The 24,794-nt window shown below is 37.8% G+C and overlaps 1 protein-coding gene across 1 annotated transcript in view; it reads right to left on the reverse strand.

Annotated features, from left to right (window-relative positions):
- The window catches only part of LOC136877677 (hydrocephalus-inducing protein), an 83,519-nt gene that overhangs the window by 33,109 nt on the left and 25,616 nt on the right, over nt 1–24,794 (reverse strand). Inside the window, exon 2 of the mRNA XM_067151890.2 lies at nt 14,502–14,844. Within this exon, the coding sequence (XP_067007991.2) occupies nt 14,502–14,844 (343 nt within the window). The remainder of the gene's footprint in view (nt 1–14,501; nt 14,845–24,794) is intronic.

Raw genomic sequence — 24,794 nt, forward strand, 5'->3', positions numbered from 1 at the left:
AAGGAATACCTATTCAAGTTATGAATGTTCCCCTTCAAGCTACATACAAGTCATTACCCACATTACTATTGAACAAACATAAATTAAAAATCAAGTTGCTCATCTATACAGATAGAAATGCCAACTCCCAGATCAACTCTGGAACACTGGTTGCTGTACGAGCGATGACATAGTTCAGCATCAACCACAGCAGTTTTGATGTGTCATTTGTTTTAAAGTTCGGATGTATTGTTTGGACTTCATCAATGTTTTACATTAAAACTGTAAATCCTCCCCTGTGAACCATGTGACCTTGCAGCGGTGGGGAGGCTTGCGTGTCCCAATGAAGCAGATAGCCGAGCCGCAGGTGCAACCATTTCAGATGGGTATCTGTTGAGAGACCAGACTAAGGAATGGTTCATCGAAAGGGGGGGTAGCAGCCTTTTGGAAGTTGCAAGGGTGGCAGTCTAGATGATTGACTGATATGACCTTACAATAATACTCAACATGGTTTAGATGTATTGATACTGCTACACAGCTGAAAGCAACGGGAAACTACAGCCATAATTAACTCCCGAGGACAAGCAGCTCTCTCTGTATGAATGATGTACTGATGATGGCTTCCTCCCGGGTAAAATATTCCGGAGGTAGACTAGTCCCCCCATTCGGATATCCGGGTGGGGACTACACAAGAACGGGTGATCTTCAGGAAGATGGATACTGACATTCTGCGATTTGGAGCGTGGAATGTTAGAAGTTTGAATTGTTGTGGTAGATTAGAGAATCTGAAAAGAGAGATGGAGAGACTAAAGTTAGATGTAGTTGGTATAAGTGAAGTACGTTGGCAGGAAGAACAGGATTTTCGGTCAGACGACTACCGAATTATCAACACAAAATCAAACAGAGGAAATGCAGGAGTTGGTTTAATAATGAATAAGAAAATAGGGCAGCGGGTAAGCTACTACGACCAGCATAGTGAAATAATTATTGTCATCCAGTTAGATACCAAACCAATGCCCACCGCAATAGAGCAGTTCTATATGCCTACTAGCTCAGCGGATGATGAGGAAATCGAAAGAACATATGAAGAGATAGATGATATAATACAATAGGTAAAAGGTGACGAGAATCTAATTGTGATGGTAGACTGGAATGCAGTGCTAGGCCAAGGAAGAGAAGGTAATACCACAGTCTAATATAACAGTCACAAAGCTCTGATGATATTTTTCATCCGAGGCGACTACAGTGCTCCAAGCGGCGAGATAGACGCAACTTGCTAGCAGACAACAGGGAACGAATTATCACTACAATCTGAAATGGTCATAACTTCTGAACCATTCATGAAAATAATGTCCGGACAAGGTTATTGTAATCCTTGTGAAATAGTGGAGGAGGTCAAACAATTTATTTTGATGAGGAGTTTGAGGATAATATAGAAATATTTATTTAATCTTAAGGAGTTATTTTTCTTTACCACAGACTATAACATAAAATCGCTTTTAGAGGGCAACCGGTTCGAAATAAGTATATACATTCACAGACTATTTTGTAGAGGTTTCTATGCTCTACAATTCATACACTTACACTTGGGGTCTATTGTTGATGGTTCAGGCAGCGTAAGCCAAGAAAGCAAATGACCGACTGACCGACATCAAACCTGCCAGGTTGGTCTAAGAAGGCCAGAGCTCTACCATGGTGGGTCACTTGCTTTCTTGGCTTACGCTGCCTAAACTGTCAACGATATACCCCAAGTGTAAGCATACGAATTGTAGAGCATAAAAACCTCTACAAAAAAGTCTGTGATGGTATATACCTATTTTGAACTGGTTGGCCTCTAGAAGCGATTTTATGTTATAGTCCGCGGTGAAAAAACATAAGTCCTTAGGATTAAATAAATATTTCAAAATTATCCTCGAACTTCTCATCAAAATAAATTGTTTGACCTCCTCCACTATTTCATACGAATTACAATAACCTTGTCCGGACATTATTTTCATGAATGGTTCAGAAGTTAGGACCATTTTAGACTGTGGTGGTAATTCATTCCCTGTTGTCTGCTAGGAAGTTACCTCTACCATGCTGCTAGAGGTGCTAGTGTCGCTTCAGCTGTCAAGTGGATGAACCTTCCTCTTATTAGAGCTTCGCAACTGTATATATTAGACTGTGGTAATACAGCAAGAGAATTTGGATTGGGACAAAGGAACGAAAGAAAGTCGGATAGTTGAATTCTGCACTGATCATAATTTAGACCTTGCCAATACTTGGTTCAAACACTACAAATGATGGCTTTATACGTGGATGAGACCTGGAGACACTGGAAGGTATCAAATAGACTTCATTATGATTAGGCAGAGATTCAGAAACCAGGTGTTGGATTGCAAAACTTTCCCAGGAGCAGACATGGACTCTGACCATAACTTGTTGGTCATGAAATGCCATCTGAAGCTGAAGAAATTGAAAAAAGGAAAGAATGCAAAAAGATGGGATCTAGACAAGTTGAAAGAAAAAAGCGTGAGGGATTGTTTCAAGGAACATGTTGCAAAAGAACTAAATGAAAAGGCTGAAGGAAACACAATAGAGGAAGAGTTGATAGTCATGAAAAATGAAGTCAGCAGGGCTGCTGAAGAAATGTTAGGAAGGAAGAAAAGATCAACTAAGAATCAGTGGATAACTCAGGAGATACTAGACCTGATTGATGAATGACATAAATACAAGAATGATAGAAATGAAGAGGGTAGAAAAGAATACAGGCCATTAAAGAATCACGTGGATAGAAAGTGCAAGGTAGCTAAGGAAGAATGGCTGAAGGAGAAGTGCAAGGATGTCGAAGGTTGTATGGTCCTGGGAAAGGTAGGTGCTGCATACAGAAAAATCAAGGAAACCTTTGGAGAAAGGAAATCTAGGTGTATGAATATTAAGAGCTCAGATGGAAAGCCACTTCTAGGGAAAAAAGACAAAGCAGAAAGATGGCAGGAACATATCCAACAGTTGTATCAAGGTGAAGATATAGATAATTTGGTTCTGGAACAAGAAGAGGCTGTTGATGCTGATGAAATGGGAGACCCAATTTTGAGGTCAGAGTTTGACAGAGCTGTGAGAGACCTAAATAGTAACAAGGCACCTGGAATTGATTACATTCTCTCTGAATTACTGACTGTCTTAGGAGAAACCAGCATGGCAAGGTTATTCCATTTAGTGTGTAAGATGTATGAGACAGGAGAAGTCCCATCCGATTTTCAGCAGAATGTTGTTATACTTATTCCCAAGAAAGCTGGTACTGACAGGTGTGAAAACTATCGCACCATTAGTTTAGTATCTCATGCCTGCAAAATTTTAACATGTATTATTTACAGAAGAATGGAAAAACAAGTTGAAGCTGAAATGGGAGATGATCAATTTGCCTTCAGAAGAAATGTAGGAACACGTGAAGCAATCCTGACTTTACGTGTGATCATAGAGGATCGAATCAAGAAGGACAAGCCCACATACATGGCATTCGTAGATCTAGAAAAGGCATTCAATAATGTTGATTGGACCAAGCTATTTAAGATTCTGAAGGTGATTGGGATCAGATACCGAGAAAGAAGGATTATCTACAATCTGTATAAAAATCAGTCAGCAAAGATAAGAATCGAGGGCTTTGAAAAAGAAGCAGCAATCCAGAAAGGAGTGAGGCATGCCTGCAGTTTGTTCCCCCTCCTTTTCAATGTTTACATAGAACAGGCAGTAAAGGAAATCAAAAAGGAATTTGGAAAGGGAATCACAATCCAAGGAGAGGAAATCAAAACCTTGAGATATGCCGATGATATTGTTATTTTATCTGAGACTGCAGAAGATCTCGAGAAGTTGCTGAATGGTATGGATGAGTTCTTGGGTAAGGAGTACAAGATGAAAATACTTGGGTAGGTAGTAAAATAACTAACAATGGCAGAAGTGAGGAGGACATAAAATGCAGATTAGCACAAGCAAGGAAGAGCTTTCTTAAGAAAAGAAATTTGCTCACTTCAAATATTGATATAGGAATTAGTAAGATGTTTTTGAAGACTTTCGTGTGGAGCGTGGCATTGTATGGAAGTGAAACATGGACGATAACTAGCTCAGGAAGAAAGAGAACAGAAGCTTTCAAAATGTGTTACAGAAGAAGACTGAAGGTAAGATGGATAGATCGAATCACGAATGAAGAGATACTGAATCGAATTGGCGAGAGGAGTTAAAATTGAAATAATAAATAAAGAGGTTCAACCTATTCAATTCAAAAGAATAAGAAATGCAGTGATTACATTCTTATTTAATAATAAGTAGAAGTGGTACCGGTTTCGACCCTAGTCCAGGTCATCATCAGCCGATTAAAACATGAAAAACAATGCATAGGAAAAAGAAAATAATAGATCAAGTTCACTCTGGATCAGTAGAAGAGGCGATATAAAAATGATGGGGGTAGGCACTGTAAAATGCAGAAGAAGTAAGATGTAAGTCACTTAAAAGAAACAGTGCATAATTTTCTGAACAGCAGTATGGCACACGCAGTGTTAGGCAAAGTCTTATAATGTTTATGAAAAGCGGAGTACGGTTAAGTGGCTAGCTTGTATACACTGTCAGGCACAAATTCATAACACAATCAAACACATATGAAGATCCATAATTGTGCTGAAGCTGAAGATGAGTAGATCAATTGAAGTAACTTGCCAGTTCCCGGTGATCAGCGCAATATATTCAACATCAGGCACTGTGGTTTCAAATGCTAACGTAAAATGAAGAATAGCTTAATGATCCAGTATTTGCTTCGGTTGCGGGAATGTAAGTATATATAGATACTGTACCAGGAAAAGTTGTGGGCAAAGGGCATGAGTAGGACCTCAGGGAGTGGAACTTGGTTTTGGAGCTGATACAGAGTAGGATAGACTCGCAGAGCGAATAATAGATGGTTAAAAAATCTTTTTCAAAACAACTTATTAATTCTTCACCCTGCGATATGATTTTTGATTCAAATCTGGCATTGAAATTAAAAGTTTGAAAGTAATCTTCCTGAATTCTGTTCATGAAAATGGCATAAATACGATTTCAAAGTCTTTCATATGTGAGAATATGAGGTATTGAATTTCCACCTAAAGTCTTTCTAAACCTAAGCACACTTATAATTGTAAGTTGATATGAGAAATTAAATTTTGGTTAATAGTTTTCAGTTCTCAGCTCGTCACCCTTGATATATAGCACACTTGAAAAGCCTAAAGTCTTTCTACGAGATATGAAACTGAAATTTGAAATTAAATTAATCACTTCTGGGAAATTATGAGAACTCTGAAATATTTGTTCACACGCAGCACTGAAGTTTCCACTGTTCACAAATTAATGAAAGAAAAAAAAATTTTTAGTCAGTTTGTTACTACTCACTTATGGCAAGAAATGTTACTACAAAGTCGAAGGATGGACATCTGGAATGTTCCGTGGAGAATCAGGATCGGCGATGTTCCCTTGACACACTATGTTGACGTTCCCGATGAGGTGATGACGGCTGGAACTGGATCATGTAGAATTGCAGCTCGTTAGGGTGATTTTTCGCACACGAAAAATTCACTTAGTGCGAGTAGTTAACACTGACACTGTCATTGACTGTTGAACACTATTTATGGCGTAATTGAAAGAATCACAGTCCTTCCTGTATGAATTACTATTTACAGTCGTTATTGAAACGTTCATAAATGCACAGTTCACACTTGAAAAGGCAAGTCGATAATCACAGTCTTTGAACACAGTCATTAAGTCACTAAGAATTATTTTCTGCTTATCCTGTTATTATAATGTTATATTACCTCAGAAAAGTTCTTAATTTTCACTCAAATTACTGTAAGTCGTATACTGACGTGGCATGAATAAAGGAATACAGTTCAATACTCGGAAAGAAACGAGTTCTGGTGATTCTACACATTAGTTTCTGCAGAAGTTCAAAATCATAAGTCTACACGTAATGACATATTCTGTGAACGTAAAATAGTTAATGTTTGCACTTCAATAAGTTCACTCGTATTACATTCTTAAATGTCTTTAGGATTAGACTGTAGTCGCGACGCGATATACTAAATATAGTGCGACGTCTTTTATAATTCTGTCGGCGATATAATTTCGCGTTCCGGAAATACGACGGAAAGTACTTTCACCGTGACTGCGCGAACATACTGTACGCGGGCCGGTCTCTCCTCTGTCTCACTCACACAGCTGTCTACTCGTCCTTGTACTGGCTTGCTGGCTGGCTGGCCTTGGCATATATAGATACCAGCGCTGGGAGGGGTAGCATCTCTCTCGGCCATGTGACCGTGATTACGTAATTTCATTGAAACTTTAAATTATTATAACTCAACAACCATGGGATGAATTAATTCGAAATTCACAGGGATTAACTTTTATGACGTCCGCTATAATTCAGCGTTTGTCCCGTTGAAATTGGTTAAGGCGTTAAAAAGCTGGTAAAAGAAAAATTCTTTCGAGAAATATCTCTAGGGGAGGTGAGCTTCAAGCGGCAGGTGACGTCACTTGACTCCGCCTAGTGCACTCGTAGGGTCTGGCACATACTGGAACATTCTTTACATAGATGTTCGTACGTCGGTCGGATCTTTTATGCTGAAGTAATGTTTCTTTCAATTAATATGGACCAGGACCTAGGCTTTCCTGGTACAATACATATAATAAAATTCAATATAATTGAATAAGTAATTGTGATCCTGTAGAATTTTTGGAACAGTTGACGTGAAAAAAACAATTGTGAAGAGAAAAAAATATAGTAAAAAGCGCAATACCGGAAACAAATGAAAACATATATGCACAGTGCGCTATTTTTTAAAATGTAAAAAATTCAGGTCGTGATTGAAGTAGTTGAAGTCGGCGCAAGGCAAGAATCTGTTGTTTTTTTTTAGGTGAAAAGAAAAGATAGGATAAATTAATAGAGGAAGAGGAATAGTGGAATAAGAGAAGAATAAAAGAGATTGAAGTCAAACGGTTTTGAGGAAGGATAAGATAGAGAGATGAAGGAGGGGTAGTTTAGGGTGGGTTAGGAGGGTGGGTTATTGGAGGTAGAAAATGTGGGTAGGAACTTTGTAAGGCATGGAAAATAGAATTGGGGTTTTGAAATTAGAATTTTTGAGAAGAAGAATTAGGAAGTCGAAAAGGATGTTGAGTTTTTCAGAAATGTCATTTAAATTGAAATTAGGGTTGAAGTATTGGTCAAGGTGAATAAAGCAATTTGCAGTAGTGGTTAAGAGGGGGCCTTTGTTAATGATTTTAAGTATTTTCATGTCTTTTTCAATATTGGTGAAATTATGCTTGGAGTCGATTTGGCTAAATTTGATGAGAAGAAGATATAGAATGATAGGACACATCTTAAGACACCCAGGACTTGTTCAGTTGGTGTTTGAAGGAAGTGTAGATGCTAAGAACGGTACGGGTAGACCAAAAGCAGATTAGAGCAGATGTAGAATGCAGTAGTTATGTAGAAATGAAAAGGTTAGCAATGGATAGGGTGGCATGGAGGCTGCATCAAACCAGTCTATGGAATGATGACTCAAACAACACAAGACTGTAAATTGTGACATATCAGATTGTTTAATTTATGAGTGGTTATATGCCCCAGTTTTATAAGACAATATACAAGCTAATGGTATTGAATAGGTGGACCCTTTTCTACCCTTTGATAGTGGCCACGGTTTGGTAATGGATTTCTAATAAATCTCAAAATCATAGATTCAGTCATGGAATTTAAATCTCAATCCCCCAGACTTGCAACACTAACTCTAATAACTGCAAATAAAATCTACACAATTATCAATGTACATGCTCCCACTAATCAGAAAAATAACACCCTAAGGGATAAAGAAGAAGTACAAAAATTCTAGGATCTCCTGGATCAAACTTTAATTAACATACCTCCATCACAAGTTAATGTCCTCCTTGGCAATTTCAACACACAACTGGGACAGGAAAGAAGGTACTGAGATATCATTGGAAAATGGCCAGCACATTAGAGGATGAATAAAAACAGTCAAAGATTGGTTGAATCATGCAGAAACCACAATCTTATCTCAGAATTAACATACATTAAAAGGAAACCTCACAAATTAAAAACTTGGAAACATCCTGATTTCCAAAAAGGTGAATGGCAACTGGACCACATTTGCATGGATAAATTTCACCATTGTGAAAATCTACAATGTCAAAATCCTAAATGGGGAGGACTCAGGGTCAGATCACCATGTTGCTAAGATCAAAATAAAATTAACTCCAAGGGTTAAGAAAAGACCTCCAAATAAAAAAAATATAAAAAATTTGACCCTAACAAGTTTCAAAGAACGGTGTCAAGATGAACTGTCTAGCTTTTGCTGATGATTTAGTGATCCTTTCTAGAAACACAGATGCAGTTGTAGAACAGATAAATCTTTTGAACCAACAAGCAGAAAGGTTTGGACTTGACACAGCTCCACAACAACTAAAGACAAGCTATGATAAGACTGAAAGAGTTAACAGCTTGAAATTTCTTGATGAGATTGTGCAGATGGAATTCAATGAAAGAGAAGCTAACAACAGTAGGCAAGATAGGATGGCAACAGCATTTTGTAGTACTTGCAACCTGTACAACAAAAAGGTCATTTCAATGCACGCTAAATTCAGATATTACAATACGGTAACTACGGTACACCCAAATATCTCTATGGAAGTGAATGTCTCCAAGTTAGTGGAAAGGCTGGTCTGAGATGAACTGAGATGTTTGAGAGGAAGATCCTTGAAAGATAACGGGCCCAAAGATAATGGCTGGACATCACAGATTGCGAGGATGAGAGGAACTATACCAGAAAACAGAATGACATATGGAATCTATCCACAAAGTGACAACTCAAGTTCTATGGTAATCTATTTAGAATGGATGGATGACAAGCGGTTGACTAAGAAGGCTTCTAAAAATGTGTAACAGTTGTTTATTGTGGTCTCTAATCGCTGTAAATGTATGAAATTTAAAGAAATGAAAACTGGGTAGAGATCCACAAAAGGCTTCCATGTAACCGAAAATGAAAACCGAAAATTACAGGAAAAATAGCCAGTCCATTAAAAGATAATTATTCCCTGTGGCCAGAAATCCGCACTCTGTGCATCTTCCAGATAGATGTATGGGAAACTGACCTTAAAAGCTTTTCTGTCTCCCAGTGTATGAAGTTCTTCACATTCTATGTGTTCCATAATGCCATTCCTTTCCAAAACTTTTCTTATATTTGTTGCAGTGATGCTCTGTTTAAGCCGACCTACGTACAGTAATGCCATTTTTTCTACCGCTTCTTGTTCACCGTCATCCTTTTGTCTTTCGTTGGTCATGACGAGGATTACCCGGGTTGGAAAGACAGCGCCATCCCGGATGGTATATGAAATGATGCGGGAGACGTATTTCACAATTCTACCTACAACCAATGGAAGCAACCAGGGCACTAGTGAACATCAGGGAAAAGAAGAAAAGTGAAATTGACCTAGACTTCCACGCCTCACCAGCGATGATGGATGATAGATGGACTAGAGAGTGCAACACGCAGTGCCATGTCATAACACGACTCTCCATACACAGGTTTCACCACAAGATATGCATAAACAAGAAGTTCCATGAGCCAGACAAAGATTGTAAGTGTACTTTGTGTGGACAGAAGTGTAGTAGATATCACATCATAACATGCACGAAAAGAACCAGGACAATTACAGACTACAGCAAAAACTGAAATGTGAAATTTAACTAATGCTCAAGCTTGAGTGTACATTTCTCTATTAAATTAAAAGCTAATTAGACCACCCCTAAATAATTTTCAAAACAATCAAAGGGCAATAATAATATAACAGCAAGCCTCTGTGGTTCAGGCGGCAACACGCCGGCCTCTCACCGCTGGGTTCCGTGGTTCAAATCCCAGTCACTCTATGTGAGATTTGTGCTGGACAAAGTGGAGGTGGGACAGGTTTTTCCCCAGGTACTCTGGTTTTCCCTGTCATGTTTCATTCTAACAACACTCTCCAATATCATTTCATTTCATCTGTCATTCATTAATCATTGCCCCCAGAGGAGTGCAACAGGCTTCAGTAGCCAGCACAATTCCTATCCTCGACGCCAGATGGGGGCTTCATTTATTCTATTCCTGATCTGGTTGAATGACTGGAAACAGTCTGATGATTTTCATTTTCAATAATATAACAATATTATAATTGTGCCATATGTTTTAGGCAATTCTCCCACCCCCTTTGGGCTATGTTTTGGCTACTTGGTAGCGCCCTTAAGATTCACATTTTTTTAAAATCTGATATGTTCGTCCTTTTACGGCTTATTATTTATATGTGTCTAATTAGAACCTTCTTTGGACTTACTTCAAAAGGTTGATGTTCTCCTTTCCTCCTTCCGCCACGCTGTTGCATGTTACTATGGCAACGTGCCTTCCCCTTTCATCCAGCCAATTGGGCTGGCTTTCCTCCCCTCCCTCCTGTCTGCCGCTCGCTCACCTGTGAGGAGCTACGGATGGGGGTCAGAGACTTGACTTGTAGCCGGCGACCTGGCAAATTCTCGGTGCCTTGAGTGACCACGGCTGGTTCCGCTCGGGTCTCGAACCCTTGTTTGTCCACGGTGTGGAGGTAAGCTTTAACCTAATAAAGATTGAAGTATCAGCGCAGGGGTAACAAAGGGAGGAAGTCGCTATTTAATTTGTGAAATGTTCAGTTATACAAGTGCCTTTTGAGTAATCGTACATTTCCAGGCACTTTGATAATTTGCTGCCACCTCAGTGGTTACTTGGTTTAAGATGATGAATTGAAACTTGTTCATTTTCTGTCACTGTGTGCACGGGGTGTTATAAAAATTGAGGGCAGCATTGGAGAGTTGAAACTTGTCTTAATGTCTTCGTTGTAGTTTTATGTTAAATTTTAGGGGCTCAAGGCCCAGTATTTATGTACTTGTTTCACAGCCTGAGACTATTTTGAGCTTTAAATCATGTATTATTATATTAATTGTATGTGTTAACATGCTAAGGGAAAACCCACTAAGGGGATTGCACTTATAATAAATGTGTTTATTTTCTGAAAGGTATGCTATTTTGAACCAGGCCCGGGGCCGTGCGCTTTTCCTCCTTCCCTTCTCCTGTGTGGGGATGTTAGTGAAACTACGCAGGGGTACAATAATAACAATGGAAATTGTAGTGTAATTTGAATGAATTCAAATGTCAAGAAACAAACTGCAGTGCCACACATATATAGGCCAAACAAAACTACATTCCCATATCAGAAAAAGAGACATCAATCGAATGTGACATAACAGAAAATTACCGATAATCCATTCATGCTCATTAAAGAACCCCAAATAGTTTAAATAATAATAATAATAATAATAATAATAATAATAATAATAATAATAATAATAATAATAATAATAATAATAATAATAATAATAATAATAATAATAATAATAATAATAATAATAATAATAATTTAAGTGCTCCAATGTGGGCGTAAACTATGTAAATAATAAATAATAATAATAATTTACCTGGCGGTACACCTCCACGCCGCTAATTCAAATATTGCGCCAGTTGAAACCTCTCTACAGGAGAAACTCTGAACTTTAAAATCTGTATTAAATCAAAGGTTTCACGGAAGATGTCTCTACTGTAAATTTTGAAGTGTTTTGAACTATGTCTATTTCGATTTGTATTTGTTTGCTCTGTAGCAAGAAGTGTGGACATTCTCTTCTAGATGGCACTACTTAAGAACTATAATTGTGCACCCTAGTGCGAAGTGAAGGAACTGTTTTTTTGAAGAAATTAGGTATTCATAAGTTTGTTCTTTGTTAAATTTCTTTCATTCATTTTTTTGGGTTGGCAGCATAACTCTTCTCTTTCCGCCAGTTTTGAATTTGACCAATCAGTAATTTCTGTAATTAATTTTCCACCAATCCTAGATGTCTTCTTCAGTTTTGACTTGTAATCTTTAGCCGACCAATAAAAGTTTATGGGCGGGTTGTTATCATTCATGAAAGGTCTCGAATGTTCCACGAGGGTATATAAACTGCTGATTTTCTTGTCTCGGAGCCACTTCAGTAACATCTTTCGCAGTGTGTGAACATATATAGCAGGGGGCGGGAAGCGCCTCTTTCTTCGAGCGGCAGTTCATCCACAAGGTAATGGCCGTTTAATAACTTTATTTCTTGCTAGCTCAGCAGTTTAACCCTCGGGGCAGGTTCGAAACTTTTCTCATGTAACCTATCTTTAAAATGTAATAGACATTTGGTAAAATTTCGTCTCTTTAACTACAAATTGGGATAGAGAGTGCCTAACCCTCTCGAGTTCCCAATCATATTGTTTTGAGGTGACTACGTTTTCATAACCGTTTTTCTTCTCTTCGTAATGTAATACAGTTTTCTTATCGTGTCACCTCCATAGTATGGGATTAGCTCCTGTATAACTGGCCGAGTGCCACCTAGGTTTTAAGAAGTTTCATGTAGGAGTGCAAGCTACGGCTCCAGTCAAGTTGGGTTGTTGGGACATTTAATTAACCCAGTGTTTGTTTTCTTCATGTGAAGGCCCTGTAGGTTGGGTACAAGATGCCCCCGTTTCACTGTATGTGTGCCTTAAGGGCAGTTAGAAATGAAGGTTGTTGTAGCCTTTGATAGGCTTGTAAAATTGAGAGCGGGTCTGCTCTTTTCCTCTTAACTTGGTAATTAGGAGCAAATGCTCCTCGTACTTAGGGGTTTTTCTGCCCTTTAGCTATTGTGGTGGTGAGCTGAGAGCTCAGAAATTAATCTTGGTGCTCTGTAAATTCGTAAATTGTTAACCTGCTACTTGGTACCTGTTACATCTTTGTTATTTGTTGTCATTTGTTGATTTTGAAAAGAAAATATAACCTTTGTTAAAGTTTTAAATTCACTTTAATTTCGTAAGTTGAGACCTATTCCTGCCCGCACCTTCTTTCACCTCTAACTACCACGGATAACTCCGTAACAATAATAATAATAACAATAATAATAATAATAATAATAATAATAATAATAATAATAATAATAATAATAGTAATAAAACCTAAAAGTAAACAGCATGACAATGACCTAACCAGAGTATGACGTTCTGTAACAAAAAACTGACTAACTAACTAGCTGGCTTCACTTGTGTCAATGATAAAGTATTAGACCATCTTGCATTCTATGCTAGAGCAGAGAGAAGTGAGGACTTAAGTTCCAAACTTCAAGTAAGTTATTTAAGGATTTTAAAAGAATTTAAACATAAATATCTCTACATTTATAAATATTTTCAGTGTGATTTGATAGAATATGATGATGCTCCTTCAAGAATGAAACATGTCATTCTGTTTTTAAATAACTTGTTTCTTTTTCAACTATAATTCTGTTAACATATGTCTTCTTTTTCAGATAGTTTATAAATTTATATACTGTATTCATAAATTAGTTTTGACAGACTAAAGAACCTAATAGTTATACATTAACTGTGTCTAAATTGAAAAGAAATTGTTTTAAATATCACCCCGAAACAAACAAAACAAAAGATTTGTGTTTATCCGACAAAATTAAAACTCGGCCACAGATTGCCCAATAAAGAACCATATCTTTGTCATATGGTAGAATACAATAAAAAGTTCAAATTGACATCCAGGCAGTCTAGATATCATCAAATCAAAATACCTGCACATAGTAGTTCAGACCATACAATTATTATTAGAGAGAAAGATTTATTAAATAATAAATAATCTGTCCTCCAATGGGGTGACCATTCAAATCTGGAATACAGATGAGGTTACAATTTCAATAGAATTGAAAACATCAAAAAGTGGTAATTTATAACTGTTAATGCTGTTATTGTCTTCTTTTCTTCCAGGTGGGGGTGGGCAAGTAGTTTTAATTGCATACTCTGGTATAAATAGAAATGAATGATTTGTAGAGAGTCCCTCAGAATCTGTATTACAAATTTTCCTATTTTGCAGAAAGGAACTATCAAATTTTGTAGTAAGGTCGATGTCTGACTAGTGAGGGTGCCTCTTGCTCTGAATAGCAGGCCTCTAACAATCCACTGCTTGACAGGTATTTTGTAAGGTTGTGGTGAATGACCTATCAGAAACTGATTTGACTGCAGTGAAGTTACATGACATCTTCACAACATTTATGTATTCAGAAGAGGAAAGAGGTGATTTATGAGTCATCCAGGAGTTTACTTTCAGGCAGTCTGAATCAGAATATTGCTAATCAGAATATTAGCAACATTTAGGAAGAGAAAACTGAAGTAAAAATGAAGAGTAAGTAAGATATAAATATCAAATACTGCAGAAATGTGAACATTCTTATTGATAATTTTCTAATGCAGGGAATCTAATGTCTTTCCCTTTGGTTAAGATGTGTTTATTGCTTCCTAAAACTGTTATATTTGATGGAGATACTTAAAAAATACAGGTATTCCGCTAGTTCTAAGAATACAAAACAATTTTTGAATACCACAGAATACAAGATACATTATACCCACCATTTTCAGGCAAAGGCTGAGGTTCACGAAGAATAGAAGTAACATTTTTAAGGGTTTCTCTCTCTGGATCAAGATCTACCAGCTCAACTGTTTGTAGTGATTGCTTTCCTGGAGATGGGAGTGGTGATTCTTCTGGTAACGATGGAAGTGATTGCTTTTCTGGAGAAACAGGAGTTCCTGGTGCAGAACGAGACGTTTCTTCAGATGATACTTGCCTAGAAACTTCCTGTGTACGGTTAGAACCATTTGGAGCAATATTATGATCCATATCAGCTTGCCGATACCAGTTGTAATGGACTGGAACTGTGCCAGTATTGGAAAGCGTAAATTCATAGTTCCGTGTCTGCAAAGACAAAGAAAATTCTGATGTTAAGATGATGACGACGACGACGATGATGATGATGATGATGATGATGATGATGATGATGATGATGATGATGAGCTTCTTAGGATGAACATTTAGGTAGTTATCTCTAGCATAAAACAATTCCTTTAAAACAGTAAAATTAATATATACACTAAATAACATTTTTGTACCTAAAATAAAAGAAATATAGAAAGATGCATGCACCAATTTATCTCAAAATTATTATTAAATTTCAAGCAAAAAGTATTGAGTGAGTGTTATAATGCCCAAGCTCTTGGATGTTAGTCTATTAGCTGCGCTGATGGGCAGTCTGCGATCTTCATTGTATTTGTGCACACCATCTTTGACCAAGAATTTAGTTACTCCTTTCCTCAGAGACAAAGATCATCATATGAATGTGTTTCTGTGTTCAGTGTGATGACTGCAAAGTGTGATGATGATGATGATTATGATGATGATCAGAGGCACCTGTTCTTCACCAAGCGCAAAGTCGCAAAATTTTTCAAATTGGGTTCAGAAACAGGAAACTATTTATGTTTAAGCAAAATCGCGTAAAATTTATGAAATTATTTAGAATTGCATCATTTGAAGTTAACGACAGAGATTCAATGCGAGTTGTGGCATTAAAATCTGATAATCGATGCCACAATCGACTTTATACCCTTTCGTTATATATCGAAAGCTAATATATAGTGTTACGGAGTTTTTCCGTGGTAGTTAGAGGTGAAAGAAGGTGCGGGTGTGAACAGGTCTCAAGCTACAAAATTAGAGTTCATGTAAAGTTTAACAAGGTTATATTTTCTTTATAAAATCAAAAAAATAACAAGCATGGCAGGTACGGAGTAGCAAGGCCACTATTCGAGAATGTACAATTACAGAGTTACCGGATGGGCTCCGAGAGCCAAACCCACAATACTTGAACAATTAGCCCAATTTTACAATATACAGGAATTCAACAAAGGGGCAGAAGACCCCAATCATGCCCAGGAGCACTTGCTCCAAAATTACACAGTAAGCCTGCTCGAGGCACACAGAAATCAAATTTCAAAAGAGCAATACGCTCTCAATGTTCTGGCCTATAAAAGACCACACCAAACTTGACTTTCAAGCTGTCCTCTAAGGACATAAACACAGGGGTAAGATACCCAACCTACTGAGGCCTATTAAATGAGAAAAGATTAATTACATGGCCTCTAAAATACCAATTTGAGAGGAGGCGAACTGCACTCCTAATGCATTTGTTTTAAAACCTAATCTGGCTCTAGGCCACTAATGCAAGGGATAATCCCATACTACAGAGGTGACTTTAGAAAAGAACAATTTACATTACATTAAGGAAGAATCGGTTGTGAGAAATAAGTTCACCTCAACACAATATGAGTGGGAGCTCGAGAGGGTTAAGCACTCTCTATCCCAATATGTAGCTTAAAGGATAGAATAAATACAAGGTATCTTTACATTTTAGGGAAAGTTACATGGTGGAAACGCTTCAGACCCACCCCGAGAGCTAAACTGCTGAGCTAGCAAGAAAAGAAGTTATTAACAGGCCATTACCTTATTGTTGAACTGCTGCCCGAAGAAAGAGGCGCTTCCCGCCCCCTGCTAAGTACTTTACACACTAAAAGATGGAACAGAAGTGGCCCAGAGACCCCAAAATCAGCAGTTTATATACTCTCGCGGAAAGTTCGAGGCGTTTCAGGGAAGAAAACACCCGCCCACAATCACTTTATTGGCTAGGGTACAGCAACATATCCCCTTTGGAGAAGATACACCTGATTGGTTAGAAATTAATTTTAAAAATTCGGGATTGGCTAAATACAAAACAAGGGGAAAGAAAGGGGTATACAGCCAACTTAAACAATAACAGAAAGAAATTTAACAAGAAACAAACTTTTGAAATAATAATTTCTCCAAAAAACAGTTCTTTCACTTCGCACTAGGGTGCACTATTGTTGATCTTCAGTAGTGTCCTCTAGAAGAGAATGTTCACACTTCTTACAATAGGGAAACAAAAATGCGTCGAAAACGACCCAGTTCAGAAACTACAACATTTCCCAGTAGTGACATCTTCTGAGAAACTTGAAAATTAATACCGTAGATAAAGTTCAGACTTCCTCCAGCAGAGGAGTTTCAATTGGCGCAAATTTTAAATAAGCGGCGTGGAGGTGTACCGCCCGGTACATATAGTATATCGATTTTATCACTAAATTAGCTTCCTGTGAAGCAAAAATTTATTGTATTCATAATTACGTGATGGCATGGCGGTGTATTTCGTCTTGCCTGTTGAAAATCTCTGCTGATCGGTGCGTTTAATTTCCTGTTTTGTGCCCAGTATCAGTGGCGTATGTTAAATCCAAGATGTGGGCTACTACTAGATTTATGTTACAACTTTTTGATGGTTCGTTTAGTGAATGGCAAGCCTTTTAAGAGTTTTGAGCTGCAGCCAACAGCCAATGGAGAAACCTGCTATGTTGTCAAGGCTGTTTCACAAGCTACTGCCCTGGCCTCTGCTACTGCGAATACACAACACCTGATCAGTGGAGTTGGGCTTTGTGGCTAAATGGATAGAATGCTTGCCTTTGGTCCAATGGCTCCGGGTCAGTTCACAGAATCGATGATGAAGATGATGATGCTTGCTGTTTAAAGGGGCCTAACATCAAGGCCACTGGCCCCTAATGGTATGAAATGAGACGAAATGTAATAAGAAATTAAAAGTCCAAAGTCCTCCACTGACAAGAATTCAAAACGTGAGGACGAAGAATGAATGGATGGATATGAATTTAAAACAATCAGTGGATCCGATTCGCATTGCCTCACATTCACAGAAAGTGACATAAAACAATAGTATTACTGACCAAGGGACTGCTTCTATAACATAATACTGAATCGATGATGCTTGTAGTCTAAAGGAGTCCAAAATTCACGTCAACAGCCCCGCATAATGGTACTTATTCCTAGAAAAGTAGAACCATGGTATTTGTCATGTTGGTTCTTAGAATCAACCCCCTCATACTGTTAATTCCCCTGGCTTGGGGACTGGGGTTTATGACATCTTTGCCATTCATTTCATCCTCATTAGGTCACCACCAAACCTATACACATGCCATGTATTATTATTATTATTATTATTATTATTATTATTATTATTATTATTATTATTATTATTATTATTATGTGCGTATGGACCCAATGGATCACGCAAAGCTCTAACGATTCTGTTCTCTGAGTTGCCAAACAGCTCTCATCCTTTCTCCATGGATCCTTTTTTGTTCTTCTGTCCACTTTGCTCCAGTCTTCTTTTTCACTTCGTTCTCTGCTTGCACTTTCCATCCATTAAATTTTTCCTGTAGAGGTTTCTGTCCGCGGTGTCAGTTGAGTCCATATGGGCTTTTTCCAGATCCTTCTTCACTTCCAGTACCCATGGAATATTTTTTAGATGTTCTATGTAGGTGAGAATCTTGCGTGTCAGTCTACTTGCTGGCAGTCTGCGAACGTGCCCATAAAATTTCAGACGTCTTTTGCGGATGTCTGCTGCAATGTTGGAAAGCTCTTCTGTCACTTTGCGTGACCTCAGTCTATATCCATCTTCTGTTTGTCGGGGACCGAGAATTTTCCTCAGGATTCTTCTTTCTTCTTTTAAAATGTTTTCTAGGTCACCTTTCCCATTTAGTGTAAGAGTCTCACTGGCATATAAGACTTCGGGCTTGATTACCGTATTATAGCATCTGACCTTTGCATGGCAGGACAAGCACTTTTTATTGTATATGTTGTGAACCCTACCATAGGCTTTCCGAAATTTTTGTAGGCGAATTTTCTGGGCAGCCTTCTCGCCTCCCGTTGGTTCAAGTATTTCTCCCAAGTACTCGAAGTGTGGTACTTGGTTGATTTGCCCATATGTCGTGTTCAAATTTTGGATGTCAAGTTTTGAACAGAAGAACTTGGTCTTTTCGAAGGAAATTTGTAGACCAACCTTTCCAGCACATTCACTAAGGGTTTCAATTTGTTTAACGGCTGTGACTATATCATCTGTCAGTATGGTAAGGTCATCTGCAAAAGCGAGGCATGATATCTCAACACCGTCTTTGGGTCGTCCTAGTCGTACGGGGCGCCAGCATCCCATGTCTTTCAATGCCTTCTCCCACTCGCGGATGACTTTGTCTAAGACGAGGTTGAAAATAAGCGGAGATAAGCCGTCACATTGTTGGACGCCAGTTTTAATCGGGAATGGTTCAGAGATCTTCCCCATGAATTTAACTTTGGAGATAGTGTCAGTGAGTGTTGCCTTGATGAGGTTGAGGGTCTTGGAATCAAGCCCCAGTTCCTCAAGAATAACGAAGAGAGACTGTCGATCAACTGAGTCGTACCCTTTCCTGAAGTCAACAAAAATGCAGATGACTGGTTTGTTCCTCAATGCTTTGTATTTATTATTATTATTATTATTATTATTATTATTATTATTATTATTATTATCATTATTATTATTATTATTGTTACGGAGTTGTCCATGGTAGTTAGAGGTGAAAGAAGGTGCTGGGATGAATAGGTCTCAATCTACGAAATTAAAGTTAATTTTAAAATTTAACAAGGTTATATTTTTCTTTTCAAGATCAAGAAATAACAAATATAACAGGTACTCAGTAGCCTAACAACAAATCGAGAATGTACAATTACAGTGTTACAGGATTTGGGCTCCGAGAGCCAGACACACAATTCTTGAGCAGTAAGCCCAACTTTACCCATATGCAAGATTCGACAAGGGGCAGAAAACCCCAATCATGCCCAGGAGCACTTGCTCCCAATTACCTAATAAAGCCTCCTTGACGCACACAAAATCAACTTTTAAGAAAGAGCAAACCCGCTCTCAAAATTCAAGCCTATCAAAGGCCACACTGAACTCCACCTTTAAGCTGTCCTCCCATTACAATAACACAGGGGTCAAAAATACCCAACCTACTGAGGCCTATTCAGTGAAGAAACAGGACAATTACGTGGCCTCCAAAAATACCAACTTGAGAGGAGGCGTCCTTGCACTCCTAATACACTTGTTAAAAACCTACTTGGCACTAGGCCGTTAATGCAAGGGCTAATCCCATCCTAAAGAGGTGACTTATATGAGAAAATGATTTACATTACATTAGAAGGGAAGAAACGGTTGTGAAAATAAGTTCACCTCAAAGCAATATGAGTGGGAGCTCGAGAGGGTTAAGCACTCTCTATCCCAATATGTAGTTTAAAGAGATAGAATTTTTTCCAAGAGCCAATTACATTTTAGATGAAAATTACATGGTAAAAGATTTCGAACCCGCCCCGAGGGTTAAACTGCTGAGCTGGCAAGAAAATAAGTTATAAAACGGCCATTACCTGGTGGTTGAACTGCTGCCCGAAGAAAGAGGCACTAACCGCCCCCTGCTACATAATTTACACAACGATAGGTGTTACAGAAGTGGCCCGGAGACCCGAAAATCAGCAGTTTATATACCCTGGTGGGAAGTTCGAGGCGTTTCGTGAATGATAACACCCGCCCACAAGCATTTTATTGGATAATGGCAAAAACTACTACACTAGACGAAGAAGAAACACCTTATTGGTGGAAAATTAATTGCAGAAATTCCTTATTGGTCAAATTCAAAACTGGCGGAAAGAAAGGGTTAATATTGCCAACTTAAACAATGACTGAAAGAAATTTAACAAAGAACAAACTTATGAACCCAAAATTTCTCCAAAAACACAGTTCGTTCACTTTGCACTAGGGTGCATAATTGTAGTCCTTCAGTTGTGCCATCTAGAAGAGAATGTCCACACTTCTTACCACAGGCAAAACAAAGATACATCGAAAACAACACAGTTCAGAAAACTTCAAAATTTACAAGTAGGGTCATCTTCTGAGAAACTTGAGAATTAACATTGTAGTTAAAGTTCAGGCTTCCTCCAGTAGAGGAGTTTCAACTGGAGCAATGTTTGAATTAGCGGAGCGGAGGTGTACCGCCCGGTACAATTATTATTATTATTATTATTATTGTTACGGGGTTACCCGTAGAATGCAGAGGTGAAAGAAGGTGCGGGCTGGAATGGGTCTAGCTACAAAGCTGAGATATTAATTAAAATTTCAGTAGAGGTTATATTTTCACAAATAGAAAAACTTAACAAATTTTGCATAGAATTTCAACAAATAATAACAACTTAACCACTATCCACTAATCAGGTACAAGGTATAATTTTACAAACGAAAGCCCGAGTTTCAGGGTCTTTACAAGTTCTGGCCTTCGAGCCCCAATTACACAATCCTTGAGCTACTAGCCCAACTTTACCAAGGTACACTCATTTGTTCAAAGGGCAGAAAACCCTTTCATTCAAGGAGCACTTGCTCCCAACTTTTGACCTCAAGCCTCCCAGAGGCACTTTTCAAACATAAGAAAGAGCTGACCCGCTCTCAATTTTTCAAGCCTATTAAAGGCAATACCAGACTATTACACTAAATTGCCATCAAGGCACTGCTTACATCAAATGAAACGGGGGTATCTCATACCCAACCTACTGGGCCTCAGTGAAAAAGAACAGATTAAGTAAATGGCCCAAAATACCAAGATGAATGGAGGCGTTGCTTGCACTCCTATATGAAATCTTTTAAAATCTAAGGGGCACTAGGCCGAAGAAACAGGGGCTAATCCCAAACTATGGAGGTGACTCGTATGAGAAAACTTTAAAACATTACAGAAGGGAAGAAACAGTTACAAAACGTAGTCACCCCAAACCAAAAAATGAAGGGGAGCTCAAGAGGGTAAAGCACTCTCTATCCCCGTTTTACAGTTAAAGATATGTGAAGTTTTACAAAAGCGATGGCAAATTACATGTTTCAAGATAGGTTACATAGTAAAGGTTTCGGATCTTCCCCGCAGATTAGACTGCTGAGCTAGCAAGAAATAAAGATGTTAAGTGGCCATTACCTTGTAGAAGAGCTGCTGCCGGATGAAAGAGGCGCTTCCCGCCTCCTGCTACACTTTCATACACTAGGCTAGATGTTGTTCGAGTGGTGAGGAGCCGTGAAAATCAGCAGTTTTTATACTTTCGGGGAAGATTCGAGACCTTTCATGTATAATTAAGACACACCCACTCAACTTTATTGGCTGGCTAAAAGTTACACATCAAAATTGAAGAAGGACACGATTGGTCAAAAATTAATTACAGAAATTCTGGATTTGTTAAGTTCAAAACTGGCGGAAAGAAAAGATTTATATTGCCAACCCACAAATAAAAGAACGAAATTTAGTTATAGGAAAACAAAATATCTTCAAGAAATGTTCCTTCACTTCGCACCAGGGTGCATGATCATAGTTTTTTAGTAGAGACATCTATAAGAGAATGTCCACACTTCTTGATCAAATGGAAAACAAAACAAGTTGAACTCCACACAGTATTAACAACTTTGTAATCACAAAATTTATGGTAGTGCCATCTTCTGAGAAAACTTATAAGTTGATACAGTTGTTAAAGTTCAGAGTTTCTCCTGTAGAGGAGTACTTAACGACGGAAAATTCAAATGTGCGGCGTATAGGTGCACCAGCCAGTACAATAATAATAATAATAATAATAATAATAATAATAATAATAATAATAATAATAATAATAATAATAATAATAATAATAATAATAATAATTTTATTATTATTATTATTGTTGTTATTTGATTCGTTGTGCCCAACTGTGGAGCGTGTTTGAACTTATTTTGCACAATGTTTCTTCTTATTTTCTTCCCAATATCTCTTCATTTTTTCACTGTGTTCCTTTCTGCGTGTTTCTGCCCAGCCTCTATTTTTTCTTGTTGGTTTCTCTGCAAATTTATGTTTGTTTACTAAGCTTCTAAATTTCATTCTATCTTGAATGGTTTCATCCTCAATACCGATTTCTTGTAGATCTTAATGAATTTCTGCTAACCAATTGTTGCAGATTTTCAGGGTTAGAGCTAGATTTAGAATTTTTTTTTTTTTTTTTGCTATGGGCTTTACGTCGCACCGACACATTTAGAATTTTATTTGTCAGCCTGTTGTTATCCATTCTGTGCAGGTGTCCGTAGAATTTTAGTCGTCTCCTTCTGATGGTATCTGTGATTTTTTCTGTAAATTGAAAAATTTCGTGTGGTTTCTTTTTCATCCAAATTCCATTTTCGAACTTTAGTCCTAGGATTTTTCTGAGAATTTTCCTCTCTTGTTTCTCAATGCTTTTCATTTGTGACCTGCCACCAATGATCAGTGTTTCAGATGCATAAAGTGCCTCAGGTTTGATGACTGTATTGTAGTGTTGTAATTTTCCATTTTTTGATATACATCTTTTGTTGTATCTGTTCCATGTGATTTTGTAAGCCCTTTGCAGTTTATCAGTTCTTTCTTTGTTAGCTTCCTGATTTAACCCTGCTGGCTGAATAATTTCACCTAGATACTTGAATTTGTCTACTTGGGAAATTATTCTACATTTGGTGATTAATGGTTGATTGTCGAATCTTGATTTAGTTCCTTCTATAAACTGTGTCTTTTCAAATGAAATTAGAAGTCCGGTTTTTGCGGCTTTTTCATACAATTTTTCTATGGAGTGGATTGCTTCTTGTCTGTTGTTCGAAAGGATCGCAAGATCATCTGCGAAAGCTAAGCAATCAAAGTGAATTTTGTCTTTAAGAAGTCTGCCATTGTTTATACCTTTAGTTTCTTTTCTCCATTCACGAATCACGTTTTCCAAAACTAAATTGAATAGTAGTGGGGATAGTCCATCTCCCTGTCGGACACCAGTTCTGATTTCGAACGGTTCAGAAATTTCTCCTAAGAACTTTTGATGTTGTGTTGGTCAGAGTTTGTTTAATCAATTCCCTCATTTTATTATTATTATTATTATTATTATTATTATTATTATTATTATTATTATTATTATTATTATTATTAATATTATTATTATTATGGAGATATCCATGGAGCAGAAAGAGGTGAAAGAAGGTGCGGGTGTTGAAAGAGTCTAACTACGATATCAGAAATTGAATTAAAACATGAAATAAAGGTTATATTTCTTTCAGAATTTCAAACTTAAACAAATTTTTTCACTGAGTGAACAGAACAACATGACAGGTACAAATAGCAATCTTGAAACAAGAATTGGAAATTCCAACAATCGGTAATTTAGAATTTTTTTGAGCTTCAGGCTCCAAATTTTCAAGTTTTGAGCTTCAGGCTCCAAATTTTCAAGTTTTGAGCTTCAGGCTCCAATTCTACAATTTCCCCAGATAAGGAGAGATATCTCCCAGTACACAGTGTTCACGAGCACTAGGCTCCAAAAGTAACAATTTACGGCCTTCCCAAGGCACCTTTCAATATTATGGAAAAGTTGGAAAAGAGCTTACATGCCCTCTAACATTGACAGATTTTTAACAGCCCTCTTAAGGCAACATTACACAAAATCTTATGATCTCTGGCCTCTCTAGGCACAATTTACAATTCAAATTTCTTTTACACATGGGTATCTATTACCCAACCTACGGGGCCTTCATGGAAAAAAGAACAGGTTAGATTACTGGCCCGAACACAAAATGAATGGAGGCATACACTTGCACTCCTAGAACTTTTAAAACCCTAATTGGGCTCCCAGCCCGATGATGCAGGGGCTAATCCCAAGCTACTGAAGTGACTAGAATGGAGATTAATCTAACACTTTACAGAATAGAGAAAAGGGTACAAATCCTAATCACCTCAAACCAAGTAGAAGGGAAGCTCGAGAGGGTAATGCAATCTCTATCCCCGATTTACAGTTTAAGACTTTATGAAACTTTACATTAGCTGGAAGAAAATTTACATTTTAGAAAAAAGGTGGTTACATAGTTAGAAATTTGAACCTTCCCCTCGAGTAAGTCAGCGGAGATAGCTGCAGAGAGATAAAACTGAAGGCCATTA

Source organism: Anabrus simplex, chromosome 7, assembly GCF_040414725.1.
Source record: "Anabrus simplex isolate iqAnaSimp1 chromosome 7, ASM4041472v1, whole genome shotgun sequence".
Taxonomy (NCBI): domain Eukaryota; kingdom Metazoa; phylum Arthropoda; class Insecta; order Orthoptera; family Tettigoniidae; genus Anabrus; species Anabrus simplex.